The sequence below is a fragment of the Cherax quadricarinatus genome, chromosome 4 (assembly GCF_038502225.1).
Source record: "Cherax quadricarinatus isolate ZL_2023a chromosome 4, ASM3850222v1, whole genome shotgun sequence".
In the NCBI taxonomy this organism is placed as follows: domain Eukaryota; kingdom Metazoa; phylum Arthropoda; class Malacostraca; order Decapoda; family Parastacidae; genus Cherax; species Cherax quadricarinatus.
In genome coordinates this window covers 33,865,155-33,888,877 of record NC_091295.1, presented here as the reverse complement: position 1 = coordinate 33,888,877, position 23,723 = coordinate 33,865,155, and the positions used below count along the sequence as shown (strand labels likewise).

The following is a 23,723-nucleotide window of genomic DNA, read 5'->3' as shown; positions in this document are numbered from 1 at the left end:
ACGTTGTGGAGGCGGCCCGCACACATTACCTGGTGGTCCTCGCTTGCAGTTTCATTCATTACCAGTTCCTGACAGCTGGTTGGAGTCAAGGTCTGCCATGCTTGTCCTTCACACCTTGCGGGAAAACTGCCCGCCACCACCGCCAGTGTGAAGGTTATCTTCAAGAATAAAAGCTACTACCATGGCTCGAGCAATTCACAACAAACCCACAAATTAGAGATGAAACTAACAACTTGATAATTGTCCAGGAAATCCCGAAACATCGGTTAGTTTTATCTTTAATTTGTAGTTTAATTGTGATTCATTTAATCTTCTCAACTAATGATAAAAATGTTGTACAAGATTACCTCCTACTTTTACAATTACTGTAGATTTCAAGGCATACAGTTGCTTTTTCCTTATGACATGATTTTTTTGGGGAGATTCTGAATAAAAGCTGCAAAATTCTGTAAAATTTGGGTGGGTATGTCAAAGAAGGAAATTAGAAGTGAATAAAGGAAAAAGCAAGGTAATGAAAGTATCAATAAATATAGACAAAGAGACTGGATATCAGACTGGAGAGAGTATGGAGGTGAATGTGATCAGATATTTGGAAGTGGATTTGCGAGCGGATGGTACTATAAAAAGGTCGGTGGTATACTGCACGTATAAAAAAAAAACTTATCCATGAATGCAAAAAAAGGAAATGTACGGAAGTATAGTGGTACCAACACTGTTATAAGGGTGTGCAGCAATGAGGAGGCTGGAGGCAGTGGAGATGTGTTCCAGGGCAATGTGTGGGGTGAATATTTGGAAGAGACTTAGGAGTCTGGAGGTGTGGGATCACAAGAAGTATTATACAGATGGCTTAGGGGGGACGGGGGTGGACATTTAGAGAGAAAAATAGGATGACTGCTACTAGGGCGTATAAATCTGGGGTGGAAAGGAGGAGTGGGAGAGGTTATCCTTGGAGAGGTTGGAGAGAGGGGGCTAAAGGAGGTTTTTATGATTTTACATGCTGGTGTAGTTTGAGCAAAGTAACATTTTAGAAGGGAGTCAGCGAAATCGGTTAGTAGGACTTGGAGCCCTGGAGGTGAAAAGCAGAGTGCCTGCCCTCTACAAGAGGGCTGCAGTTTGGAGGGTCATCTCAGGTCAGTGCCCTTTTGGCAAGACGATGATTGAATGAGTGACTGAGTTCTTTCTTCTTTGTCGGGCCACCCTACATAGAACATAAGAACATAAGAACGAAGGAACACTGCAGAAGGCCTACTGGCCCATGCAAGGCAGGTCCAAGTCTCCTACCGGCTTAAGCCAATGCACCCAACCTAGTCAGGTCAGGTCACATTGACTTAAGGGAGGAACACGGCAACCGACCTGGTAGCACAAGCTATCAGGTCTAACTCACACCCACCCACATCTACTCATGTATTTATCCAACCTATTTTTAAAGCTACACAACGTTCTGGCCTCTATAACGGTATTTGGGAGTTTGTTCCACTCATCCACAACTCTATTACCAAACCAGTACTTTCCTATATCCTTCCTGAATCTGAATTTTTCCAACTTAAAACCATTGCTGCGAGTCCTGTCTAGGCTAGATATTTTCAGCACACTATTTACATCCCCTTTATTTATTCCTGTCTTCCATTTATACACCTCAATCATATCCCCCCTAATTCTACGTTTTTCTAGAGAGTGCAGTTTCAGGGCCCTTAGTCTATCCTCATAGGGAAGGTTTCTGATACATGGGATCAACTTTGTCATCCTCCTTTGTACATTTTCCAGAGAATTTATATCCATTCTGTAATACGGTGACCAAAACTGTGCAGCATAATCTAAATGAGGCCTAACCAAGGATGTATAGAGTTGAAGAACAACCTGAGGACTCCTATTATTTATGCTTCTTGATATGAAGCCAAGGATTCTATTAGCTTTATTGCGAACACTTATGCACTGTTGTCTTGGTTTCAGATTACTGCTAACCAGAACTCCTAAATCTTTTTCGCAATCCGTAATATTAAGATCTACATTATTTAGTTTATATGTGGCATGGTTACTGTCCTGTCCAACATTTAGAACTTTGCATTTGTCTATATTAAACTGCATCTGCCACTTCTCCGACCACTGCATCAGTCTATTCAAATCTTCCTGGAGTGCTCGAATGTCCTCGTCAGAATGAATTCGACGGCCTATTTTGGTGTCATCGGCAAACTTGCCGATGTCGCTCTTTATGCCCTCATCTATGTCGTTTATGTAGATTGTGAACAGCAGGGGGCCCAACACTGACCCCTGTGGAACACCGCTCGTGACGCTTCCCCACTCTGATTTCTCCCCATTTATGCAAACTCTCTGCTGCCTATTTGTCAACCATGCCTCTATCCAGGAAAAAATTTCTCCTCCTATTCCATGTGCTTTAATTTTCCTCAATAGTCTCTGATGTGGGACCCTGTCAAAAGCCTTACTGAAGTCCATATACACAATATCATATTCATTACCATGATCTACCTCCTCAAATACCTTAGTGAAAAAAGTTAATAAATTCGTAAGGCAGGAACGCCCCTTTGTAAAACCATGCTGAGATTCGTTGATTAATTTATGCTTTTCAAGGTGGCTACGAACTGCCTCGGCAATTATTGATTCCATAAATTTTCCCACTATGGAGGTTAGGCTTATTGGTCTATAGTTCGAAGCTAAGGACCTGTCACCTGTTTTGAAAATAGGTATCACATTTGCCATTTTCCACTTATCTGGCACCATGCCAGTTTGTAGTGATATGTTGAAAAGATTAGCCAAAGGTGTGCTAAGCTCCTCTTTACATTCCTTTAGAACCCTTGCATACAGTTCATCAGGGCCTGGGGATTTGTTAGGTTTTAATTTATCTATTTGCCTAAGGACCATGTCACTTGTGACCCTAATAGTGCACAGTTTATTATCGTCCTGTTCTACATAATTTATCATTACTGGAATATCGCTGGTATCCTCCTGTGTAAAAACTGAGAGGAAGTATGTGTTAAAAATTCTACACATTTCCTTATCACTGTCAGTGAGCTGACCCGAGGAACTTTTGAGTGGGCCTATCTTGTCCCTGATGTTACTTCTGTATACCTGAAAGAATCCTTTTGGGTTAGTCTTCGATTCTCTTGCAACTTTAACCTCATAATCTCTTTTTGCTTTTCTAATTCCCTTTTTTATTTCTCTCTTTAACTGAATATATCGATTTCTCAATTGTCCCTCTCCTCTTTTGATTTGCCTATATATGCCTCTCTTTTGACCAATCAGATATTTTAATCTATTGTTCATCCATTTAGGATCATTTTTGTTTGATCTGATTTCCCTATTTGGAACATAATTTGACTGAGCAGCTAGAACTATGCCCTGGAAAGCATCATATCGGCAACCATCACCACCTACCTGACCCTTAGTCAGGTCATTCCAGTTCAGCCCACCTAAGTAATTTTTCAGTCCTATGAAATCAGCCAAGCGAAAGTCAGGGACGGAGACTTGATTGCCATTATTAGGGGAATTCCATGATATATTAAAACTGAGTGATTTGTGATCACTTTCCCCAAGCTCATCATTAACCTCAAGATTATTAATTAGTGTTTCCCTACTGGCAAGAACCAAGTCAAGGAGGTTATTTCCCCTAGTTGGCTCTGTCACAAACTGTTTTAAAAAACAATCCTGGATCGTATCAAGAAAGTCACCTGACTCTAAATTTCCTGTCAAATTGCTCCAGTCAATCTGTCTATAGTTGAAATCTCCCATTAGCACAACATTTTCGTATGTAGATGCCTTACGAATTTCGTCCCATAGAAGTTTACTGCACTCCCTATCAAGATTTGGGGCCCTGTAAATCACACCCAAAATTAGTTTTTCTCGGCCCTCGAGAAGCTGTAACCAAACAGATTCAGTGGCTGACGCTTCTAATTTAATATCTTGTCTAACACAACAATTTAAATTGTCTCTGACATACATCGCTACTCCACCACCTTTCCTGTTGACCCTGTCAGTGTGGAATAATTTATAGCCTTGTATGTGACATTCAGAGGGCATCTCTCTATCTTTCAGATTAAGCCAGGTCTCTGTTATAGCAATAATATCTATGTTTCCTGCACTTGCAATTAATCTTGGCTCATCTATCTTATTTCTTACACTCCTGCTATTAGTATAGTAAACCTTAAGGGAGCTAGTCCCTTGCTGCCCTCTGCTGTCCCCCTTTGTTTGCTGACCTGATCTATTGTCTTTATTTATAACTTCATGCTGAATGCCTTTTATACATTTACTGTTTCCAACCCAAGTGTTGCAACCTGCTTGTTTCCCACACACACCCATACCTCTATCTTCCATCAGTTTAAAATCATAGGCATTTCACCAATGGCCTTCTCAATCGAGTCTGCAAGTGCTACCACCCCAGCCCCAAAGAGATGTACCCCATCCCTTGCATACATATCATGTTTGCCATAAAAGTTGTTCCAGTTGTCAATGAATGGGATTGCAAGTTCCTTGCAGTATCTGTCTAGCCAGCAATTTACACCAATTGCCCTAGACAACCATTCATTTCCTACTCCCCTTCTAGGCAAGATGCTACATATGATTGGGATCCCTCCCTTAGACTTAATGAAATCTATAGCTGACCTGTACTTATCTAACAGCTCTTCACTCCTACCCTTCCCAATATCATTTCCACCAGCACTGAGACAGATAATGGGCTTGTTCCCATTACCTGACGTGATATTATCCAGCCTGTTGACAATGTCCCCAACACCAGCTCCAGGGAAGCACACTCTGTCTCTCATCTTCTTATTCCTATTACAAAAAGCACGGTCAATATATCTTACCTGAGAGTCACCAACCACAAGAATGCGCTTACCTCCATTAGCAGGGGCAGTAGTACCCTTACCTTCACTGGCCACTGAAGTACATTCATCCTGAAGAACAGAGAAGCGATTTCCTACCTTCAGATCTTCACTCTTAACTTTCCTTACTCTGATGCGCCTTCCATTACTGTGAACCACTCGCCACTTGTAGCAGGTGCTGGACTGCACCTCACTGCTGGTAGCCGTTGCTACCTCCCCAGCTACAGCCTCCTCACAGCGAGAGACAGACTGCACCTCACTGCTAGAAGCCTCATTCCCCACAACTCCAGCCACCTCACACTCTCTCCCAGACCCATTGAGGTGGACCTTCAGCCTCCTAATCTCCTCCTGGAGAAGCAAGACCTCCTCCTTCAACTCTCCAACCTCAATTTTTAAAACACTGCAGAAGCAAGCCATGCTTTGTAACCGTCCACACTAATCCCCAAAGCAGCTCAGGGTCTGTGACCTCACGTGACGACTGACCACTGAGTATTAAGTATTAAGTACACAGCATGGACTACCCAGTATGAAGAAAAAATAGTTTCGTAAACTGCCAGTAAATGTTCAACAAGATCAAAATTACCAATTAGCAAATATTTGATTCCACAGAGTGATTCTAGACTACCTTAGAGCCAATCTACACAATACATGCCATAACTCTAAGGTACCGGCACACCAAATTTGAATCACAGCGAGGGGGCTCTTGATCCTAGAAGCCGGAGATACCGTTTCTTTCCTTGGATCTAGTCTGTATGTCTCCCACTCCACTGGCGCTGTATTACTCCAACAGGTTTACCGCTACGCATGAAATAATAATAACTTTGCCTTTAAAAAATCCAGCGAACACTATGATGTGTATCCCCACTCGACAAGGGATACCTAAAAACAGATAATAAGATTAAGTGTGCCTCCCATTATTTCCCAATGTCTCACCTGCACCCATCATAATAAACTTTATAACGGTGTTATTCGGAATGATTAAGTCACATTACCATGGTAGGAAGAAACGGCAACTAACAAAAATTGAAATTTGAAACGAGATGTTTCGGCCGGTGCTAGACCATTATCAAATCGTGAATAGCTCGATAAGGGCCCGAAACGGACAGAAAAGTCTATCAGTTCCTTATACTTTGAATGTTTGTTGTTAATTAGCATTTAGTTAGTATTCAACGGTACACAAAAGCCCGTTACCCCCCCCCTTTCCCCTATCGCCAGTACTCACCCGTTAACAGAAGTCTGTGTCATGAACATGCCCAGGAAGGCCTTAGCAATGCTGTGCCAGATCTGGGTCAACAGCCACTCCGACTGCTCGAAGCAACTGTCCAGAAACTGTTGGGTCTCCTCGTCCATGCCCAGCTGCACGAACCGCTCTCTCACGTCGTCAATCAGTGCCAACTCATCAACCTCATACAGCTGGAAAAGAGAGATTCATACGCTACAATTGAAATAGACAATCCTTGCTATGCACTCGCTTAATAGGCAACTGGCTGCCCTCCTCCCCACACTTAATTCTGCACAGATGCAACTACCACAGCTGTGCCAGGACAGATGTGCAACAATCACAGCTGTCGAGGTGGCTGCAACAATCACACCTGTGTTAGTATGGTGGCAGTAATTAATAGTTCTGTCGGGTACATAATTTACTTGTTACTGCATAAGCTACAGACAACACTTGTGTCAGTGTAGACGCATCAGAGAAATATACACCAGGTCTGCTCATCACCAGCCCAATATGCATCAAGTCTACTCATTATAATAGCTACATACACCAAGTCTATTCAACATCAAAGCAACATACACCAAATCTACCTCTCACCAAGTCTATTCATCACTAAAGTTACAAAAATGAGCTCTAATCATCACCAGAGTAACATACACGAAGACTACTCATCGCTAAATCCACAAGCAGCTACATATGCAAAGTATACTCAACACCAAAGCAACATATACCTAGATTACTCACCGCCAGGACTATATGCACTAAAAGTACTCATTATCCGAGTCAAGTACATTAAGTCGACTCATAAGAACAATATACACCACGTCTACTCATCACCAGAGCTGCATGCACCGAGTCTACTCATCATCAGAACTACATACACAAAGCCTACTCCTGGCCAGAGCTACAAACACGACGTCTACTCATCACCAGAGTTAAATACACCAAGTCTACTCATCACCATAGCAATTTACACCCCAACTCTACTCATCGGAGCAACATACATCAAGTATATTCATCACCAGAGCTACATACATCATGTCTACTATCACCAGAGCTTCATATACCAAGTCTACTCCAGAGCTACATAACTCACCACAGCTACAAATATCAAGAGGACCCCGTGATATACACGCCTCAATAGCACACAAACAAACAGCTTTTAAAAATGCGTGTTTACCCTCGGCCACCCCAACAAGAGGAGCAAAAAGAAGTAAAATGTGTTCGAGTCTTTGAATGGATCTGTTGATTACGTGAACCAGAAGAGAAGGTCTGGAGGTGGGAACTGGTGCAGCCTCAGTTTCCCACAGCAGGAGCACCATCAACACCACATCTAGCACCACCACCAATAACAGTAGCGCTAAGCGCTACCACCAACGGAAACAGCACCACTAAACAAAGCAACAGAAACATTAATAATACCACGAACAGGAGCATCACCAGACAACAACAGAATAGCACCAGCACCGCCACAACCACTATCACCATGAGCACCACTAGCAGCGATGGCAGTATTGGTATGCAACATTCCCCAAGCCTACCTACGCGGAAATACCCTTTTATTAAGGTTCATTTGCAACATTATGATCCCCCGCCTTCCCTTTCCCTATATCCCTTTAAGCCAATCCCCCCTTCCCTTTTTCCCTCCCCTCCTTCCCCCTCGCTCACTTTTTTCTTCCCTCCTCCTCCCCACTCTGCATAACCTGTTGTAATGGCTGCTCGGGTTTTGAGTTAGAGGGGAGACCAATGTAATCAACGCGCTTCCTAAACGAAGGATATAATTTCTTCCCATTGTGCTTGGTATCAATAGATCCCTCATAATCCTTCTACTCATCTTACAATCAATCGAGGTCTGGTCACAGACCGGGCCCCGGGGGCGTTGACCATGTTTATGAAGTCACAACTGTGGAACGATGGACGGTGGAGAAAGGGCAAATTCATAAAAAAAAATATTTTCAATTATCTCCAACAAATATTTTAAAATTCTTCAGCCCAGCGCCTGAGACATGCACATCAGCACATCACTGCCCTCAAATCTCTTAACTAATAATGAAATAAAACAATTTCCAAATGCAAATATAACAAAACAACACACAACGCTATGGTAATAAAGTCTTTCGATTTTCATTTAACAAGCAGTAATATTAGGCATAACACGCACAGTTAATATAACTTTTCAGTGGTACCGTGAATTTTGAAACTAACTCTTTTGTACATCAATCACAATGCATGCCACACCTTCCCTCTCTGCAACACAACTACGGTGCAGGCCACACCTTTCCTTTCCTGCAACACAGCTATAGTGCAAGCCACATCTCTATGCTACACAGGCTATGAGTGGTCACACCTATGTATCCTCTGCAACACAGCCATAGTGCAGACCATACTTTACCTCATTTAACACAACAAGAGCGCAGGCCATATCTTCCCCTCGTGGAAGACACTCCTTCCCACCTTCCCTGCAACACAGCCTCGCCTTTCGACCTGTGACACTGGAACATCTGGCCCAGCAGCAGTCAAACTCGACACAAACAATGCACATTCATGACAAATTTATCACCTTTCTTTTTGCCAGACGTTGTGTTCTCCCAGTCAATTCCCTGGCTCCTGTCCTACCCCCGTCACCTCTAATATTTATCCTTGACCGTCTATAAATCTACCCATCTCCCTCTCTTTCCCTATAGCACCCCTTTCCTCTTCACTATGTAGCCCTCCCTCTCCCTATCCTATCCTTCCCTCCAACCCTTCCTCTTCCCATGCTTCCCTCTCATCAACCCTCCCTCCTTCGGCTTGAATGACCTGTTGCCCCTGCTATGTGCAGAGAAGAGGGGCGCGATAAATGCTTCCCTGGCAACATCAATCACAAGTAAGAGGCAGAGTCAGTAGTTTGCAACATTCATTACGGTGAAGAATTAGACACGTGCAACGTCTGGGTATCTTTATTTGTAGACGTTTCGTCATCCAGTGATTTTATCAATAGGACATAATGTAAAGAATATAAAGCTATATACAAAAGATGAGAAAATCACTCCCTCAGCCTTGGAGTTGAAGACTACCGTAGTCCTGAAGACTACCGTAGTCCTGAAAACTACCGTAGTCCTGAAGACTACTGTAGTCCTGAAGACTACTGTAGTCCTGAAGACTACCGTAGTCCTGAAGACTACCGTAGTCCTGAAGACTACCGTAGTCCTGAAGACTACCGTAGTCCTGAAGACTACCGTAGTCCTGAAGACTACCGTAGTCCTGAAGACTACCGTAGTCCTGAAGACTACCGTAGTCCTGAAGACTACCGTAGTCCTGAAGACTACCGTAGTCCTGAAGACTACCGTAGTCCTGAAGACTACGTTGTTCTTTACAAACTCCAAGACTGAGGGAGTGATTACCTCATCTTTTATAGCTCTGCATCTTTATCGTATGTCCTTGTATCGTATTAACAAAGCCACTGGACGGCTATACGTCTACAAATAAAGATTCCCAGATGTTGCACATGTGTCTAATTATTCATCTTGTTACTATTATATACCATTCATATACAATATTCATTACGGTGTAACTTTCCTTCTCATCCTCACCTCTTTACTCGTTGCTTCTTCATCCTTCCATCATCCATTTCTCCTTCCCTGTCATCAGCAACAACTCATCCTCCTCTTTTCATAACTAAGTCTGCTTCCTTAATTTCAACACCATATGACCCACCCTGCGTGATGCCATATGACAGGGAAACATAACTAGTTTTTGTTCCCACTCTGTAACTGTCGTAGAAAATATGGCAGCAGCACACTGGTGATGTATCTGATTTTGCCCCAGAAAAAAAAGTAAGTCACCGTTACTTCCCTCTTATTTTAGTAACATTTGTCTTCCTCTTCAACTCTTCAATTGATAAATTTCACTCTTCCTCCTTTTCACTTATTTGTTCGGTAACTTGTGGTTATATTTTCTTGTCTCTCTTAACGTGATATTTTATTCACTTCCTTCTGTTCTATTTTTTTTTCTTAGTTGCTTCTCCTCTTCCCAATTCTCCTCGACTATTCTTCTTTTTGTCTACTATTTAGCCTGTTGTTGCTTCTTCTAACATTTTTTCCACTGAACTCCTTGTCCTGTCATTTTCGTTCAGCCCTTCTTTATCCTCCTCTTCCTGTTCCTCCTGCTCTTCCTTTCTTTACTTTAATCCTCTTCTGAAATCCCTCTCTATCGTTGCTCTTTTCCTCTCTCCTATTTTACATATTTCTCGCTTTCGCGTCATTCCTTTCCATTACCTCCCACTTTCCTAGTCCCTCTTCCTCTCCCCATCACCATCCCCTCTTCCAGCATTTCCACCACCAGTACCCCCTTTTCCCAACACCACCACCACTCCTTTGTTATAATACCACCCCTTTCCTTAGCACCACCACCCCCTTTCCCCAGGTCTACCATCATCCCGTTCCCCAGCACCACCTGTCCTAGCCAACCCCCTCACTTTCTTACCCGAGACTATACTTCCAGCACCACCAGCCCCTTCATACAACCACTACTTCCTTCCTCAGCACTATATCCTACGCCCCCCCTCTCACCATGACTTCCATCTCCTCTTTACAAGGTTAGGTAAGATTCGTCAGGAGACGGGTCAAGTGTTTCCAAACGCGGATCTTAGTCACTGGAGCTTCTGGTCATATGACTAAGCCTTTTGCTGGCATACCGGTCCACCCCTTTAAAAAATAACATTAGATAATTAATTTCTTTACAAAAGCAACTGTTTTGCAAGGTCTTAGTCATACAGAGATGGTAAGTGTTCTTCCCACAAGATATGGCGAACCTCGACAGTGTTTAATGTCGGAACAACAGTATCAAAAATCAAGAGAGCATATCATCAAATTTTTTGTAGAATATGTTTCGAAGTTACGCTGAGTCAAAAAAATTATTCTAACTATTGTGTGTTAGTGGCTCTGAGGATTATCTTTCCCACGGCCCGGTCTCTGCCCAGGCCTCCTAAGCTGGAAAAGAAATACTACAGAATTGAGAACTATTAAGAAGCAAAAAGAGAAAGTAAAGGCATGTCTATACTTACAGTAAGTACAGGAGAAGTTTGTAACATTTGCCCGCCGTCCAACGTGTTCATGAGACAGTAAAGATAAGCAATCTCTCATTGTATGTCGACCCTATTAGCCTACCCACGTGACAGTACATAGTGCAGCTCACTAAATTACTGACTACTAGGGTTAATAGATATTTTGAAAAAAACATTGAAAACCCTCCACCACTATCTGTTTACAGTTACCACACAAAATTCTGAGCAGATTAAACAAATCATAATTAAGAGAGAAAACCTAATCTAGCCAACTTCATTGCCAGATTCTTTACTCCTACAATGATTTACTTCCATGTAATGAAAAATTACACGATTATCATACAACTTTCAAATACAGACTCCTACACCCTGCATAGCTCGTACAACCTGCAAGGCTCGTGCAACCTGCAAGGCTCGTACAACCTGCAAGGCTCGTGCAACCTGCAAGGCTCGTGCAACCTGCAAGGCTCGTACAACCTGCAAGGCTCGTGCAACCTGCAAGGCTCGTGCAACCTGCAAGGCTCGTGCAACCTGCAAGGCTCGTACAACCTGCAAGGCTCGTGCAACCTGCAAGGCTCGTACAACCTGCAAGGCTCGTGCAACCTGCAAGGCTCGTGCAACCTGCAAGGCTCGTGCAACCTGCAAGGCTCGTGCAACCTGCAAGGCTCGTGCAACCTGCAAGGCTCGTGCAACCTGCAAGGCTCGTGCAACCTGCAAGACTCGTGCAACCTGCAAGGCTCGTGCAACCTGCAAGGCTCGTACAACCTGCAAGGCTCGTGCAACCTGCAAGGCTCGTGCAACCTGCAAGGCTCGTGCAACCTGCAAGGCTCGTGCAACCTGCAAGGCTCGTGCAACCTGCAAGGCTCGTGCAACTAGGAAGCTCTTATATAAACTTACAAAACCCGCAAAATCGCTCCAACCTGTAATATTAGTCTACCCTACAGCATTCGTACATTTAATGATACGGATACATTCTGTAGCGTTTAATACAGCGGTACGTTCTTTCACAGTAATTGAAACTTTTTGATAAATTCACAAAAATGTTTTTACAAAATGTTTCCTTATGATATACCCTACAATGATATCTAGCAATCGTTATGTCTGTTAAAACCTTTAGCACTCTGAACAACTCTCAGGGCTATTAAAATAAATAGTACTCTTTAACAACCTTTAGGGTGGTTAAAAATGCAGGGTTAACAACCTCTGAAGATGTTAAAAGTTGCAATGTTTGCTAGCAGCCCTCGGGGTTTTTACTTTCTCCAGGACTCCGTTGCAGCCTCCAGTACTTGAGTTACAACAACCAGAACGACCTTTACGATATTTCTTTTCAGAGGTAATCATGCACTGGAATCTGCACAGGACTAAGCCTTTTGTGTACTGCTAACCTAACACACACACACACACACACACACACCAGGGAGGGGACACAGAAACAAGAGGTCACAATTGGAAGTTAAACACTCAGATGAGTCAAAGGGATGTCAAGAATTATTTCTTCAGTCAGAGTTGTCAGGCAGTGGAACAGCCTAGAAAGTGACGTAGTGGAGGCGGGAACCATACATAGTTTTAAGACGAGGTTTGATAAAGCTCATGGAGCAGGGAGAGAGAGGACCCAGTAGCAACCAGTGAAGAAGCGGGGCCAGGAGCTAGGACTCGACCCCTGCAACCACAAATAGGTGAGTACACACACACACACTGCCATGTCCCCCACCCTCACAGACGCCCCAAAACAGTGTTGGAGAGGAAACACCAAAGCTGATGGAATAACAAATAAGTGGGAGGAGTCGCACGAAAGAGTCAAAGAGGCATCACCGGACATCACAGCTCTCACAGAAACCAAGCTCACAGCTATGACAACAGATGCCATCTTCCCAACGGGATATCAGATCCTGAGGAAAGCCAGAGGGAACAGAGGGGGTGGAGGAGTGGCACTGCTGGTCAAAAACCGATGGGATTTGATGAGCTGGAGAGAGGAGACAATGGAGAAGCAAGTAGAAACGCTTCAATCTGGAGGTCCCAAGGTGGTAATTGCAGTGATGTATAACCCACCACAGGCAAGGGTATGATGAGAGTAATAGAGCGATGGTTGACACACTGGCTGAAGTGGCAAGAAGGGCTCATACGAGCAGGGCAAAGCTACTGATCATGGGTGACTTCAACCACAAGGACATCGATTGGGAGAACTTGGAGCCACATGGGGGGGCCAAGAAACGTGGAGGGCTAAGATGATGTAGGTAGCACTGGAAAACTTCATGTACCAACATGTAAGGGACACTACCAGAGAGAGAGAGAGAGAGAGAGAGAGAGAGAGAGAGAGAGAGAGAGAGAGAAAGAGAGAGAGAGGATGAACCAGCAAGACTCGACCTAGTATTTACCTTGAGTAGTGCAGATATTGAGGACATCACATATGAAAGACCCCTTGAGGCCAGCGATCATGTGGTTTTAAGATTCGAATACACAGTCGAGTTACAAGTGGAGGGGGGAGCAGGAAGAGCCGGACGAATGAAGCCACTATACAAGAAGGGGGACTGCGTGGGAATGAAGAATTTCCTGAACGGGGTTCAGTGAGACAGAGAACTGGCAAAGAAGTCAGCAAACGAGATGATGGAATATGTGACAACAATATGCAAGGAAGCTGAGGAGAGGCTTGTACCCAAGGGTAACAGGAATAATGAAAAAGCCAGGACGAGTCCGTGGTGCAGGGAGGTCAAAACCAAGTCTGCTAGGGAATGGAAGAAGTATAGAATGCAAAGGACCCAGGAGAATAAGGAGAGCAGTCGTAGAGCCAGAAATGAATATGCACAGGTAAAAACGGAGGCCCAACGACAATATGAAAATGACATAGCAGAGAAAGCCAAATCTGACACAAAGATGTTGTACAGCCACATCAGGAGGAAAACAACAGTCAAGGACCAGGTAATCAGGCTAAGGAAGAGAGATCACAAGAAACGACCGCGAAGTATGTGAGGAACTCATCATGAGATTCAAAGAAGTGTTCACAGAGGAGACAGAAGGGACTCCAAAAAGACGGAGAGGTGGGGTACACCACCAAGTGTTGAACACAATACATGCAACCGAGGAAGAAGTGAAGAGGCTGCTGAGCGAGCTAGACACCTCAAAGGCGATGGGGCCGGATAACATCTCTCCATGGGTCCTTAGAGATGGTGCAGAGGCGTTATGTGTACCCCTAACAACAATATTCAACACATCTATCGAAACAGGGAGATTACCTGAGGTATGGAAGACAGCAAATGTAGTCCCAATTTTTGAAAAAGGAGACATAAGAAGCACTAAACTATAGACCAGTGTCACTGACATGTATAGGACGCAAAGTCATGGAAAGATTATCAGAAGAGTGGTGGAACACCTAGAAAGAAATGAGCTTAACAACGCCCAAACGGTTTCAGGGATGGGAAATCCTGTCACAAACCTACTTGAGTTCTATGACAGGATGACAGCAGTAAGACAAGAGAGAGAGGGGTGGGTAGATTGCATTTTCTTGGACTGTAAGAAGGCGTTTGACACAGTTCCACACAAGAGATTAGTGCAAAAAACTGGAGAACCAGGCAGGGAGAATGGGGAAGGCACTACAATGGATCAGGGAATACCTGACAGGAAGACAACAGCAAGTCATGGTACGCGGCAGAGTGTCAGAGTGGGCGCCTGTGACGAGTGGGGTTCCACAGGGGTCAGTCCTAGGATCGGTGCTGTTTCTGGTATTTGTGAATAGACTCCGAAGTGTCCCTGTTTGCAGATAATGTGAAGTTGATGAAAAGAATTCAATCGGACGAGGACCAGGGAGAGCTACAAAGGGATCTGGACAGGTTGCAGGCCTGGTCCAGCAATTGGCTCCTGGAGTTCAACCCCACCAAGCGCAAAGCCATGAATATTGGGGAAGGGCAAAGAAGACTGCAGACGGAGTACAGTCTAGAGGGCCAGGGACTACAAACCTCACTCAAGGAAAAAGATCTTGGGGTGAGTATAACACCAGGCACATCTCCGGAGGCGCACATCAACCAAATAGCTGCTGCAGCATACGGGCGCCTAGCAAACCTAAGAACAGCATTCCGCCATCTTAATATGGAATCGTTCAGGACCCTGTACACTGTGTACGTTAGGCCCATATTGGAGTATGCGGCACCAGTTTGGAACCCACATCTAGCCAAGCACGTAAAGAAATTAGAGAAAGTGCAAAGGTTTGCAACAAGACTAGTCCCAGAGTTAAAGACTGTCCTACGAGGAGAGGTTAAGGGAAATCGACCTGACGACACTGGAGGACAGGAGAAATGGGGGGGGGGCATGATAACGACATATAAAATACTGAGAGGAATTGACAATGTGGACAGAGACAGGATGTTCCAGAGATGGGACACAGCAACAAGGGGGCACAGACGCTGAAGACACAGATGAATCACAGGGATGTTTGGAAGTATTTCTTCAGTCACAGAGTAGTCATGAAGTGGAATAGTTTGGGAAGCGATGTAGCAGAGGCAGGATCCATTCAAAGCTTTAAGCAGAGGTATGATAAAGCTCATGGTGCAGGGAGAGTGACCCAGTAGCGGCCAGTGAAGAGGCTGGGCCAGGAGCTATGGCTCTACCCCTGCAACCATAACTAGGTGAGTACATGTACTTATTTTTCTTCACATGAAGGGAAGGGGCCCACCAGTGGAATTTACAAAGCAGTAGTATGCTACAATAACTGGAAATCTATAAAAAAGATATATGATGAAAAAATTACTGGAGACGAGTCACTACGAACTTAAATTTTCGTCTAAGCTACAAACAGATAATCACAACACTTCCGCTTGGACGTGAATGGAGAGAACAGTGTATGAATCAACCTATATGAATAATAAAACTCGTGAATATGCGTCGTCTTGCACGGTAAATATTACTTATGAAAGGTACATTCATCCTGTGCTTGATAGTGAACATCCGTGAAGCTTACCAGGGGTTCCAAAGGAATTAAATTTTCCAAAGGTCAACAGTGGTGCCTTAGACACAAAATTACTTTTGATTAATAAAGTAATTTTCTTTACATATAAATATATAACCTAAAGAAAAAATATGGAAAAAAAGCTGAAAAATAAAAGGAAGAACCAAACGTACAGGCAAAAGAAATATGATAAAGATGAAGACAAAAAAAATATGGAAAAAAAGTGGGAATGCACAAGAGAAAAATTATCATTTGAAAAGAATCTTTCAATGAACAAAAAATGTTGATCATTCCTCACTACTCACCAACGTCCGCTCCTGTTCCTCTTGCTTCTCTTTTTTTTCCTCTTACCATTTTTTATCTCATCCTTTCAGTTGCCCTTCGTTATTTCTTGCATTCTTTACATTTCCTAACGTTCTCCGTCTCGCTTTTCTTTCTCGATTTATCCAACCCTCTCATTCTCATCCCTCTCCTATACCCATCTGTCCCGACTTCTCCTTTACCTATTTTGTTTACTCCCTTTTACCCCTCTTCCTTTCCCAACTCCCCCATCCACTTTTCCTCGCTTCTTCCCAAGACATCAACATCAACCCCAGCAATGACGTGTGTGATGGAGTCAAGTTTTGACCTACAAATTAACATCTTAAGCAATTCCTTCTTGAAGTATGAAGTGAGCTTACGACCATCTCTCTATACCGGAGCCTCATTCCTTCAGGAATCCATTCTTACAGTCCTCTCCTCCTCCGGAATCCAAGCCATTCGTTGTTTCATTCACTCGGAGGCTTCACCTGCACAACCAAACATCAACTGAGTCACACGGAAACACAGTAAACCAGAGATGAGTTTATTCTGTCGTTTCCTCATCTGAGATTAATTCATACGGTGAATTATCCACTCATACGGATTCATTCATCAAGGGATATATTCTTCCGGGAATCCCTTGATCTGGGGACCCATTCATCCGAGTAACTATTCCCAATATGATTACTATCTCGGATCTATTCATTTGGGGTTCCTCCACTTGGGGATCCATTCATCTGGGCATCCCTCCACTTGGGGATCCATTCATCTGGGGATCCCTCCACTTGGGGATCCATTCATCTGGGGATCCCTCCACTTGGGGATCCATTCATCTGGGGATCCCTCCACTTGGGGATCCATTCATCTTGGGATCCCTCCACTTGAGGATCCATTCATCTGGGGATCCCTCCACTTGGGGATCCATTCATCTGGGGATCCCTCCACTTGGGGATCCATTCATCTGGGCATCCCTCCACTTGAGGATCCATTCATCTGGGGATCCCTTCACTTGGGGATCCATTCATCTGGGGATCCCTCCACTTGGGGATCCATTCATCTGGGGATCCCTCCACTTGGGGATCCATTCATCTGGGGATCCCTCCACTTGGGGATCCATTCATCTGGGGATCCCTCCACTTGGGGATCCATTCATCTGGGGATCCCTCCACTTGGGGATCCATTCATCTGGGGATCCCTCCACTTGGGGATCCATTCATCTGGGGATCCCTCCACTTGGGGATCCATTCATCTGGGGATCCCTCCACTTGGGGATCCATTCATCTGGGGATCCCTCCACTTGGGGATCCATTCATCTGGGGATCCCTCCACTTGGGGATCCATTCATCTGGGGATCCCTCCACTTGGGGATCCATTCATCTGGGGATCCCTCCACTTGGGGATCCATTCATCTGGGGATCCCTCCACTTGGGGATCCATTCATCTGGGGATCCCTCCACTTGGGGATCCATTCATCTGGGGATCCCTCCACTTGGGGATCCATTCATCTGGGGATCCCTCCACTTGGGGATCCATTCATCTGGGGATCCCTCCACTTGGGGATCCATTCATCTGGGGATCCCTCCACTTGAGGATCCATTCATCTGGGGATCCCTCCACTTGGGGATCCATTCATCTGGGGATCCCTCCACTTGGGGATCCATTCATCTGGGGATCCCTCCACTTGGGGATCCATTCATCTGGGGATCCCTCCACTTGGGGATCCATTCATCTGGGGATCCCTCCACTTGGGGATCCATTCATCTGGGGATCCCTCCACTTGGGGATCCATTCATCTGGGGATCCCTCCACTTGGGGATCCATTCATCTGGGGATCCCTCCACTTGGGGATCCATTCATCTGGGGATCCCTCCACTTGGGGATCCATTCATCTGGGGGATTCCTCCACTTGGGGATCCATTCATCTGGGGATTCCTCCACTTGGGGATCCATTCATCTGGGGGATCCCTCCACTTGGGGATCCATTCATCTGGGGATCCCTCCACTTGGGGATCCATTCATCTGGGGATCCCTCCACTTGGGGATCCATTCATCTGGGGGATCCCTCCACTTGGGGATCCATTCATCTGGGGATCCCTCCACTTGGGGATCCATTCATCTGGGGATCCCTCCACTTGGGGATCCATTCATCTGGGGATCCCTCCACTTGGGGATCCATTCATCTGGGGATCCCTCCACTTGGGGATCCATTCATCTGGGGATCCCTCCACTTGGGGATCCATTCATCTGGGGATCCCTCCTCTTGGGGATCCATTCACCTGGGAAACCCTCCACTTCGGGATGCATTCCTTTGGGGATCCCTGCACTTGGGGATCCATTCACCTGGGCATCCCTCCACTTGGGGATCCATTCATCTGGGGATCCCTCCACTTGGGGATCTATTCATCTGGGGATCCATTCATCTGGGGATCCCTCCACTTGGGGATCCATTCATCTGGGGATCCCTCCACTTGGGGATCCATTCATCTGGGGATCCCTCCACTTGGGGATCCATTCATCTGGGGATCCCTCCACTTGGGGATCCATTCATCTGGGGGATCCCTCCACTTGGGGATCCATTCATCTGGGGATTCCTCCACTTGGGGATCCATTCATCTGGGGGATCCCTCCACTTGGGGATCCATTCATCTGGGGATCCCTCCACTTGGGGATCCATTCATCTGGGGATCCCTCCACTTGGGGATCCATTCATCTGGGGGATCCCTCCACTTGGGGATCCATTCATCTGGGGATCCCTCCACTTGGGGATCCATTCATCTGGGGATCCCTCCACTTGGGGATCCATTCATCTGGGGATCCCTCCACTTGGGGATCCATTCACCTGGGAAACCCTCCACTTCGGGATGCATTCCTTTGGGGATCCCTCCACTTGGGGATCCATTCACCTGGGCATCCCTCCACTTGGGGATCCATTCATCTGGGGATCCCTCCACTTGGGGATCCATTCATCTGGAGATCCCTCCATTTGGGGATCAATTCATCTGGGGATCCCTCCGCTTGAGGATCCATTCACCTGGGGATTCCTTCACTTGGGGATCTCTCCACTTGGGGATTCATTCATCCACAGATCGTTTCCACTAAAATCCATTAATCCGGGGACTCGTTCAACTACAAATTTATCTATTCAGGAGAAAAGATAGAAAAATGGTCTACGTTATCTCGTACAGCACCATCAGAGGAGGAAGGGATGGAGGGGGAGGAAGCTACCATCCCTTAGGAATCATACGGAAACTTAATTTACTCGGCGACTCAATCATCCGGGAGCTAAACCATCCAGTATGCTGACTATTTGGTCGAGTTTTGCACCACTAGAGTTTTTCATAAATACTTCCCATTTAATATTTTCCTCTCTAAGTGTTTAAAGTGAACCTTTTTTACGATTGCAGACCCCAATTTGATTGCCCAATATGTGTGCCCATAACCGCTTCGCCAGACTGTTTAGATCACCACCACCACCAGTCCTTTTAGGTACTAGTATGACCTCAAAAGATGTCAATAACTTGATTTTTCTTTACATACGGATAGCTAGCAACAGAACAGCTGAAAGAAAAACTTAAGAATTTCATCAGATTTATTTATAGAAAAACTTCAAATTATTTAGAGATCGAGTCCCTTAACCCACCGATTTTGAGTGACCTTTTTCTTAGTTATACAACCTACCTGTCTTCAAACTGCACACGCTCATACTTTCTGTTTTTACTTACCTGCGCTGAAGACTTGTGGACTTTTCCAAACCTCTACGTGCCTGCCTTAGTTCGGGCTTTGCAATGGTGCAATGTACTTTATGCCTGGTCCGACCTACCTCATGTATAGTAGTGACTCTGACGACTCTTCGCTTAGCTCTCTGAAAGCATTCCTGACCTACATATCTGAATTACGTGGTAAAGGAGAGCCTCTTATAAGATGTTTAGAGAAACTGTTGCCCCGAGCTCCTTTTCTTTGTTGTTTACTTTTGGGTTTCTATCTTCAAGATTTTATACCTATTGGGCACTGAACTCAAGTAGCCACCTGCTGGACCACATCTTAAGTTCATCTGAATCTTCCTGCAGTCTCTATCATGTTTTCATATTCTTCTTGTACATTTTACACAGTAAGCAGTGATAGAAATCTATCCCCTCTGGAAGGTCCGTTATATATCATAAAGAACTATGCTTTATAGTACTGAGGGAATAAGACATTTGCAACACTTGGGTATCTTTATTATGGAGACGTTTCGCCAACCAGTGGTTTTATCACTTCATTACAGAGAATAATACTGGGACTGAGGGACTGATCACCCCAAACTACATTGTCTGCCACCATCTCCAGTATTATTCTCTGTACTGCATTAATAAGTCATTGGTTGGCGAAAAGTTTCCATAATAAAATGTGTCTTATTATTCTACTTGTCGGTTTTGTAAGCCATTAACATATAATACGGATTCTTGGGGTTTCATATCCTTTACTCTTGCCCGGCCCAATCATTCCTGTACTCACCGAGCAGTGATTGTGGGTTGAAGTTCAGCTCTTGGACCCCACCTAACTTCTCCAACCCAGCTTATACACTATTTTCCCGCGAACTCTCAGCAATTGAACTCCTCTTACTGACTTCGGCCATAAGCGTTATCAACCTTCAAAAATTCCATTAACATCCTATTGTCTCTATTCGCACATTCAGTAATTCTAGCTACTTCTCTGTTTCACCAGCAGTTTCCATCTATCACGTCCTTCTTAGAAAAAGCATTCCAGATCTCGTAGCCCATTTCGCCTTTTTATTTTTTTATCGCCATTTCATCGCTCTTCTCCCCTCTTGCAATGTTTTCATTACCCCTCGCCCTATTTCCCCTTCTGGACGGGGGGGGGGGGAATCCTCACCGCATAACGCCCCTCCGGTTAACCATTGTGCACTTTGTTGCAAGATCAATAAACATCAAATACTCATTGCAATAACCTATTTCATTAAACCCAGACTGCGTAAAATCGTTGTCTGGTATCCATCTCCAAGTGTCAGGTGGTAAACTCGACCTAAGTGTACCCGTCTCCAAGAGCTCTAACTGCCTGGCCTGGGAAGGCAAAATTTCCCCTCGGACTTAACCTTTATCTGTTCATTGTCAACACGGTTGCAACATGCCCACCGGGACCCGTTAAGCATAATGGTAAAAAATACTGAATCCTTAATTATGGTACAGAGGGGAAAGGAGGCCGGGGGGGGGGATTCGAAGGAAAGGATGGAGAGAATGGGAGGGAGGAGAAAGGGAGATGAGAGAGAACTGGGGGAGGGTGGAAGGGAGATGACAGGAAGGGAGGGTTCAAGGAGTAGAGGGAGGTTTGGAGGCGAATAGAGGAAGAGAGGGGATTGGAAAGAGAGTAGAGAGGGAAGGAGGATAGGAAGGAGAGTAGAGGAAGGGAAGGAAGGTTGGAGGAGGGTAAAGGAAGAGAGGAAGGGTTGGGAGAGGGCAAAGGAAGGGAGGGAGGGCTGAAAGAAGAGTAAAGGGAGGGAGGAAAGGAACTGGAGAGAGATGTGGGGAAAGTGAAAGGGGAGTAGAAAGGAATATGACAGGGGAGTGGAAGAAAATAAAGAGAAAGGATTGGAGGAAAGCAAAAAGAAGTGTAGAGAGAGGGTGAAATAGAAAAGTAAAGATGGTAGGGCAAGGGGGAGGAAGAGTGAAGATAGTGGAAGACAGAGGGAAAGGAGAACTGGGATGTGGGGGGGGGGGAGAAAAGAATCAGGGGAGTAGGGCAGGAAGCAGGAAAGGGAAGGGATAGAGAGAGTATGAGCATGAAGGAGTCAAGAGGATACAATCCAACGTTATATTTCCCAGGTCGCTTAAGTTCATCCCAGCCCAAGCTGTTCTAAATAGGACAATTATTTCACATATTCCTATTTGAACCTGCGTCGCGGGACCTGAAAGCGTTATTATCGCCTTATTAACCAGTAGCACTGTCGTCCTGGGAAATTTATGTCTACACTATTTACATTTCAAAGCGGGTTAACGAGTTCTGGGGGGGGGGGGGGGCTTAAAGCGGAACCTTTCTTTAATGACTCGGGATAAAATACATCTCCATTCTGTGTTCTGAGCCACCTGGGAGAAGAAAGGAAGGGGAGAGGAGCATCTTCCTCTCATTACACTTTCTTACACAGGTTTAATGTTGATGAATTAGACACGTGGGCAACACCTGAGTATCTATTTTGTAGACGTTTCGCCATCCAGTGGCTTTAATACAATACAGACGGATATACGGAAGACTTAAAAAAAATTTTATGCATTTTTCGTAAGTGTCCCTATAATGTAATGATATAGCCACTGGTTGGTGAGACGTGAATAAACAGAAACCTAGGTGTGGCACATTGGTAAGGCCTCATAGGGCCAATAGGCCTGTTGCAGTGCTCCTCCTTTCATATAATATGTTCTCACTTACATTATGCAACTCAGTTCTGGTCTCCCTACATAACTTGAATTCACAGGAAATCTAATTTGGACGCTCTGAACACTGCAGTGGCCAAGATGATAGAGTCAAAGTCGACAAGTGGAGGGGGAAAACACGAGGGAGGGAGGAACTGACCATCTTAAATACTACTACTTCAAGGTTGATGGACTGATCACATCATCTATACCTCGCCCCTGCTTCTGCTGTCTCCATATTTAGTTATCTCTGTATTTGACTGATGAAGACTAATGTGTAGGCGGAACAATCCAAAAATAAAATACCCAACTGTTGCACGTATCTTTTACTCATAAACTTGACTGAGACATTTTGCCTTCGAGCGAAGATCGTTCCACATGTGAAACGTCTCAATAATGTTCCTATTCACAGTCAGGTTAGGTTACTGGTCTTCTCATGTAATCATACAATAGTACGTGTCTAGGCTGAAAGCTTGTAATTATAAAGTAGTTTCTGACAACTAGCAAGTACGACAAACGCTGGGGGCTTTCGCCCCCCCCCCTCTTTTAATTCGCGAGACGAGTGAGCAGCGTGAGTACTTAAGTATTTGTGTGAACGACTTGGCCGCCTTCACACAAATCCGCCGCTCCTGACAGCTCCCGTGGCAGTACTTGCTGGTAGACTCATTAGGAAATTGTGAAACACAAATGGTTGTCATCAAACACCTCCACCATTCCCGTCTCTCCCTCAGTCCCTTCCTCCCTCACCTCTACGGTGCAGGCGATCAAATGTTGCACTCACTTCCATTCATTATCTGGTCTCAGACCTGGCATCCTAAACCGGAAAGGAAATATCGCAGGAATAAGAACTATTGCAGAAATTCCCAGAAAGGTAAAGGTAAGTTTACCTTAAGCTAACGCAGAAGCTTATGAAACTGCAATAACACGATTGGTTAGCGCCATGGCCTGCAAGTTTCAGGACTTGCCTGCCGTCGGTTCGAGCACCACC

The 23,723-nt window shown here is 44.9% G+C and overlaps 1 protein-coding gene across 1 annotated transcript in view; it reads right to left on the bottom strand.

The window, feature by feature from the left end:
• Window positions 1–5,662: 5,662 nt before the first annotated feature.
• Window positions 5,663–23,723, bottom strand: part of LOC128684384 (protein-L-histidine N-pros-methyltransferase) — a 355,068-nt gene continuing 337,007 nt past the window's right edge. The window contains exons 3-4 of the mRNA XM_070098219.1: window positions 6,058–6,248; window positions 5,663–5,714 (exon numbers count right to left, since the gene is read on the bottom strand). Coding sequence (XP_069954320.1) covers window positions 5,663–5,714; window positions 6,058–6,248 — 243 coding nt within the window. The remainder of the gene's footprint in view (window positions 5,715–6,057; window positions 6,249–23,723) is intronic.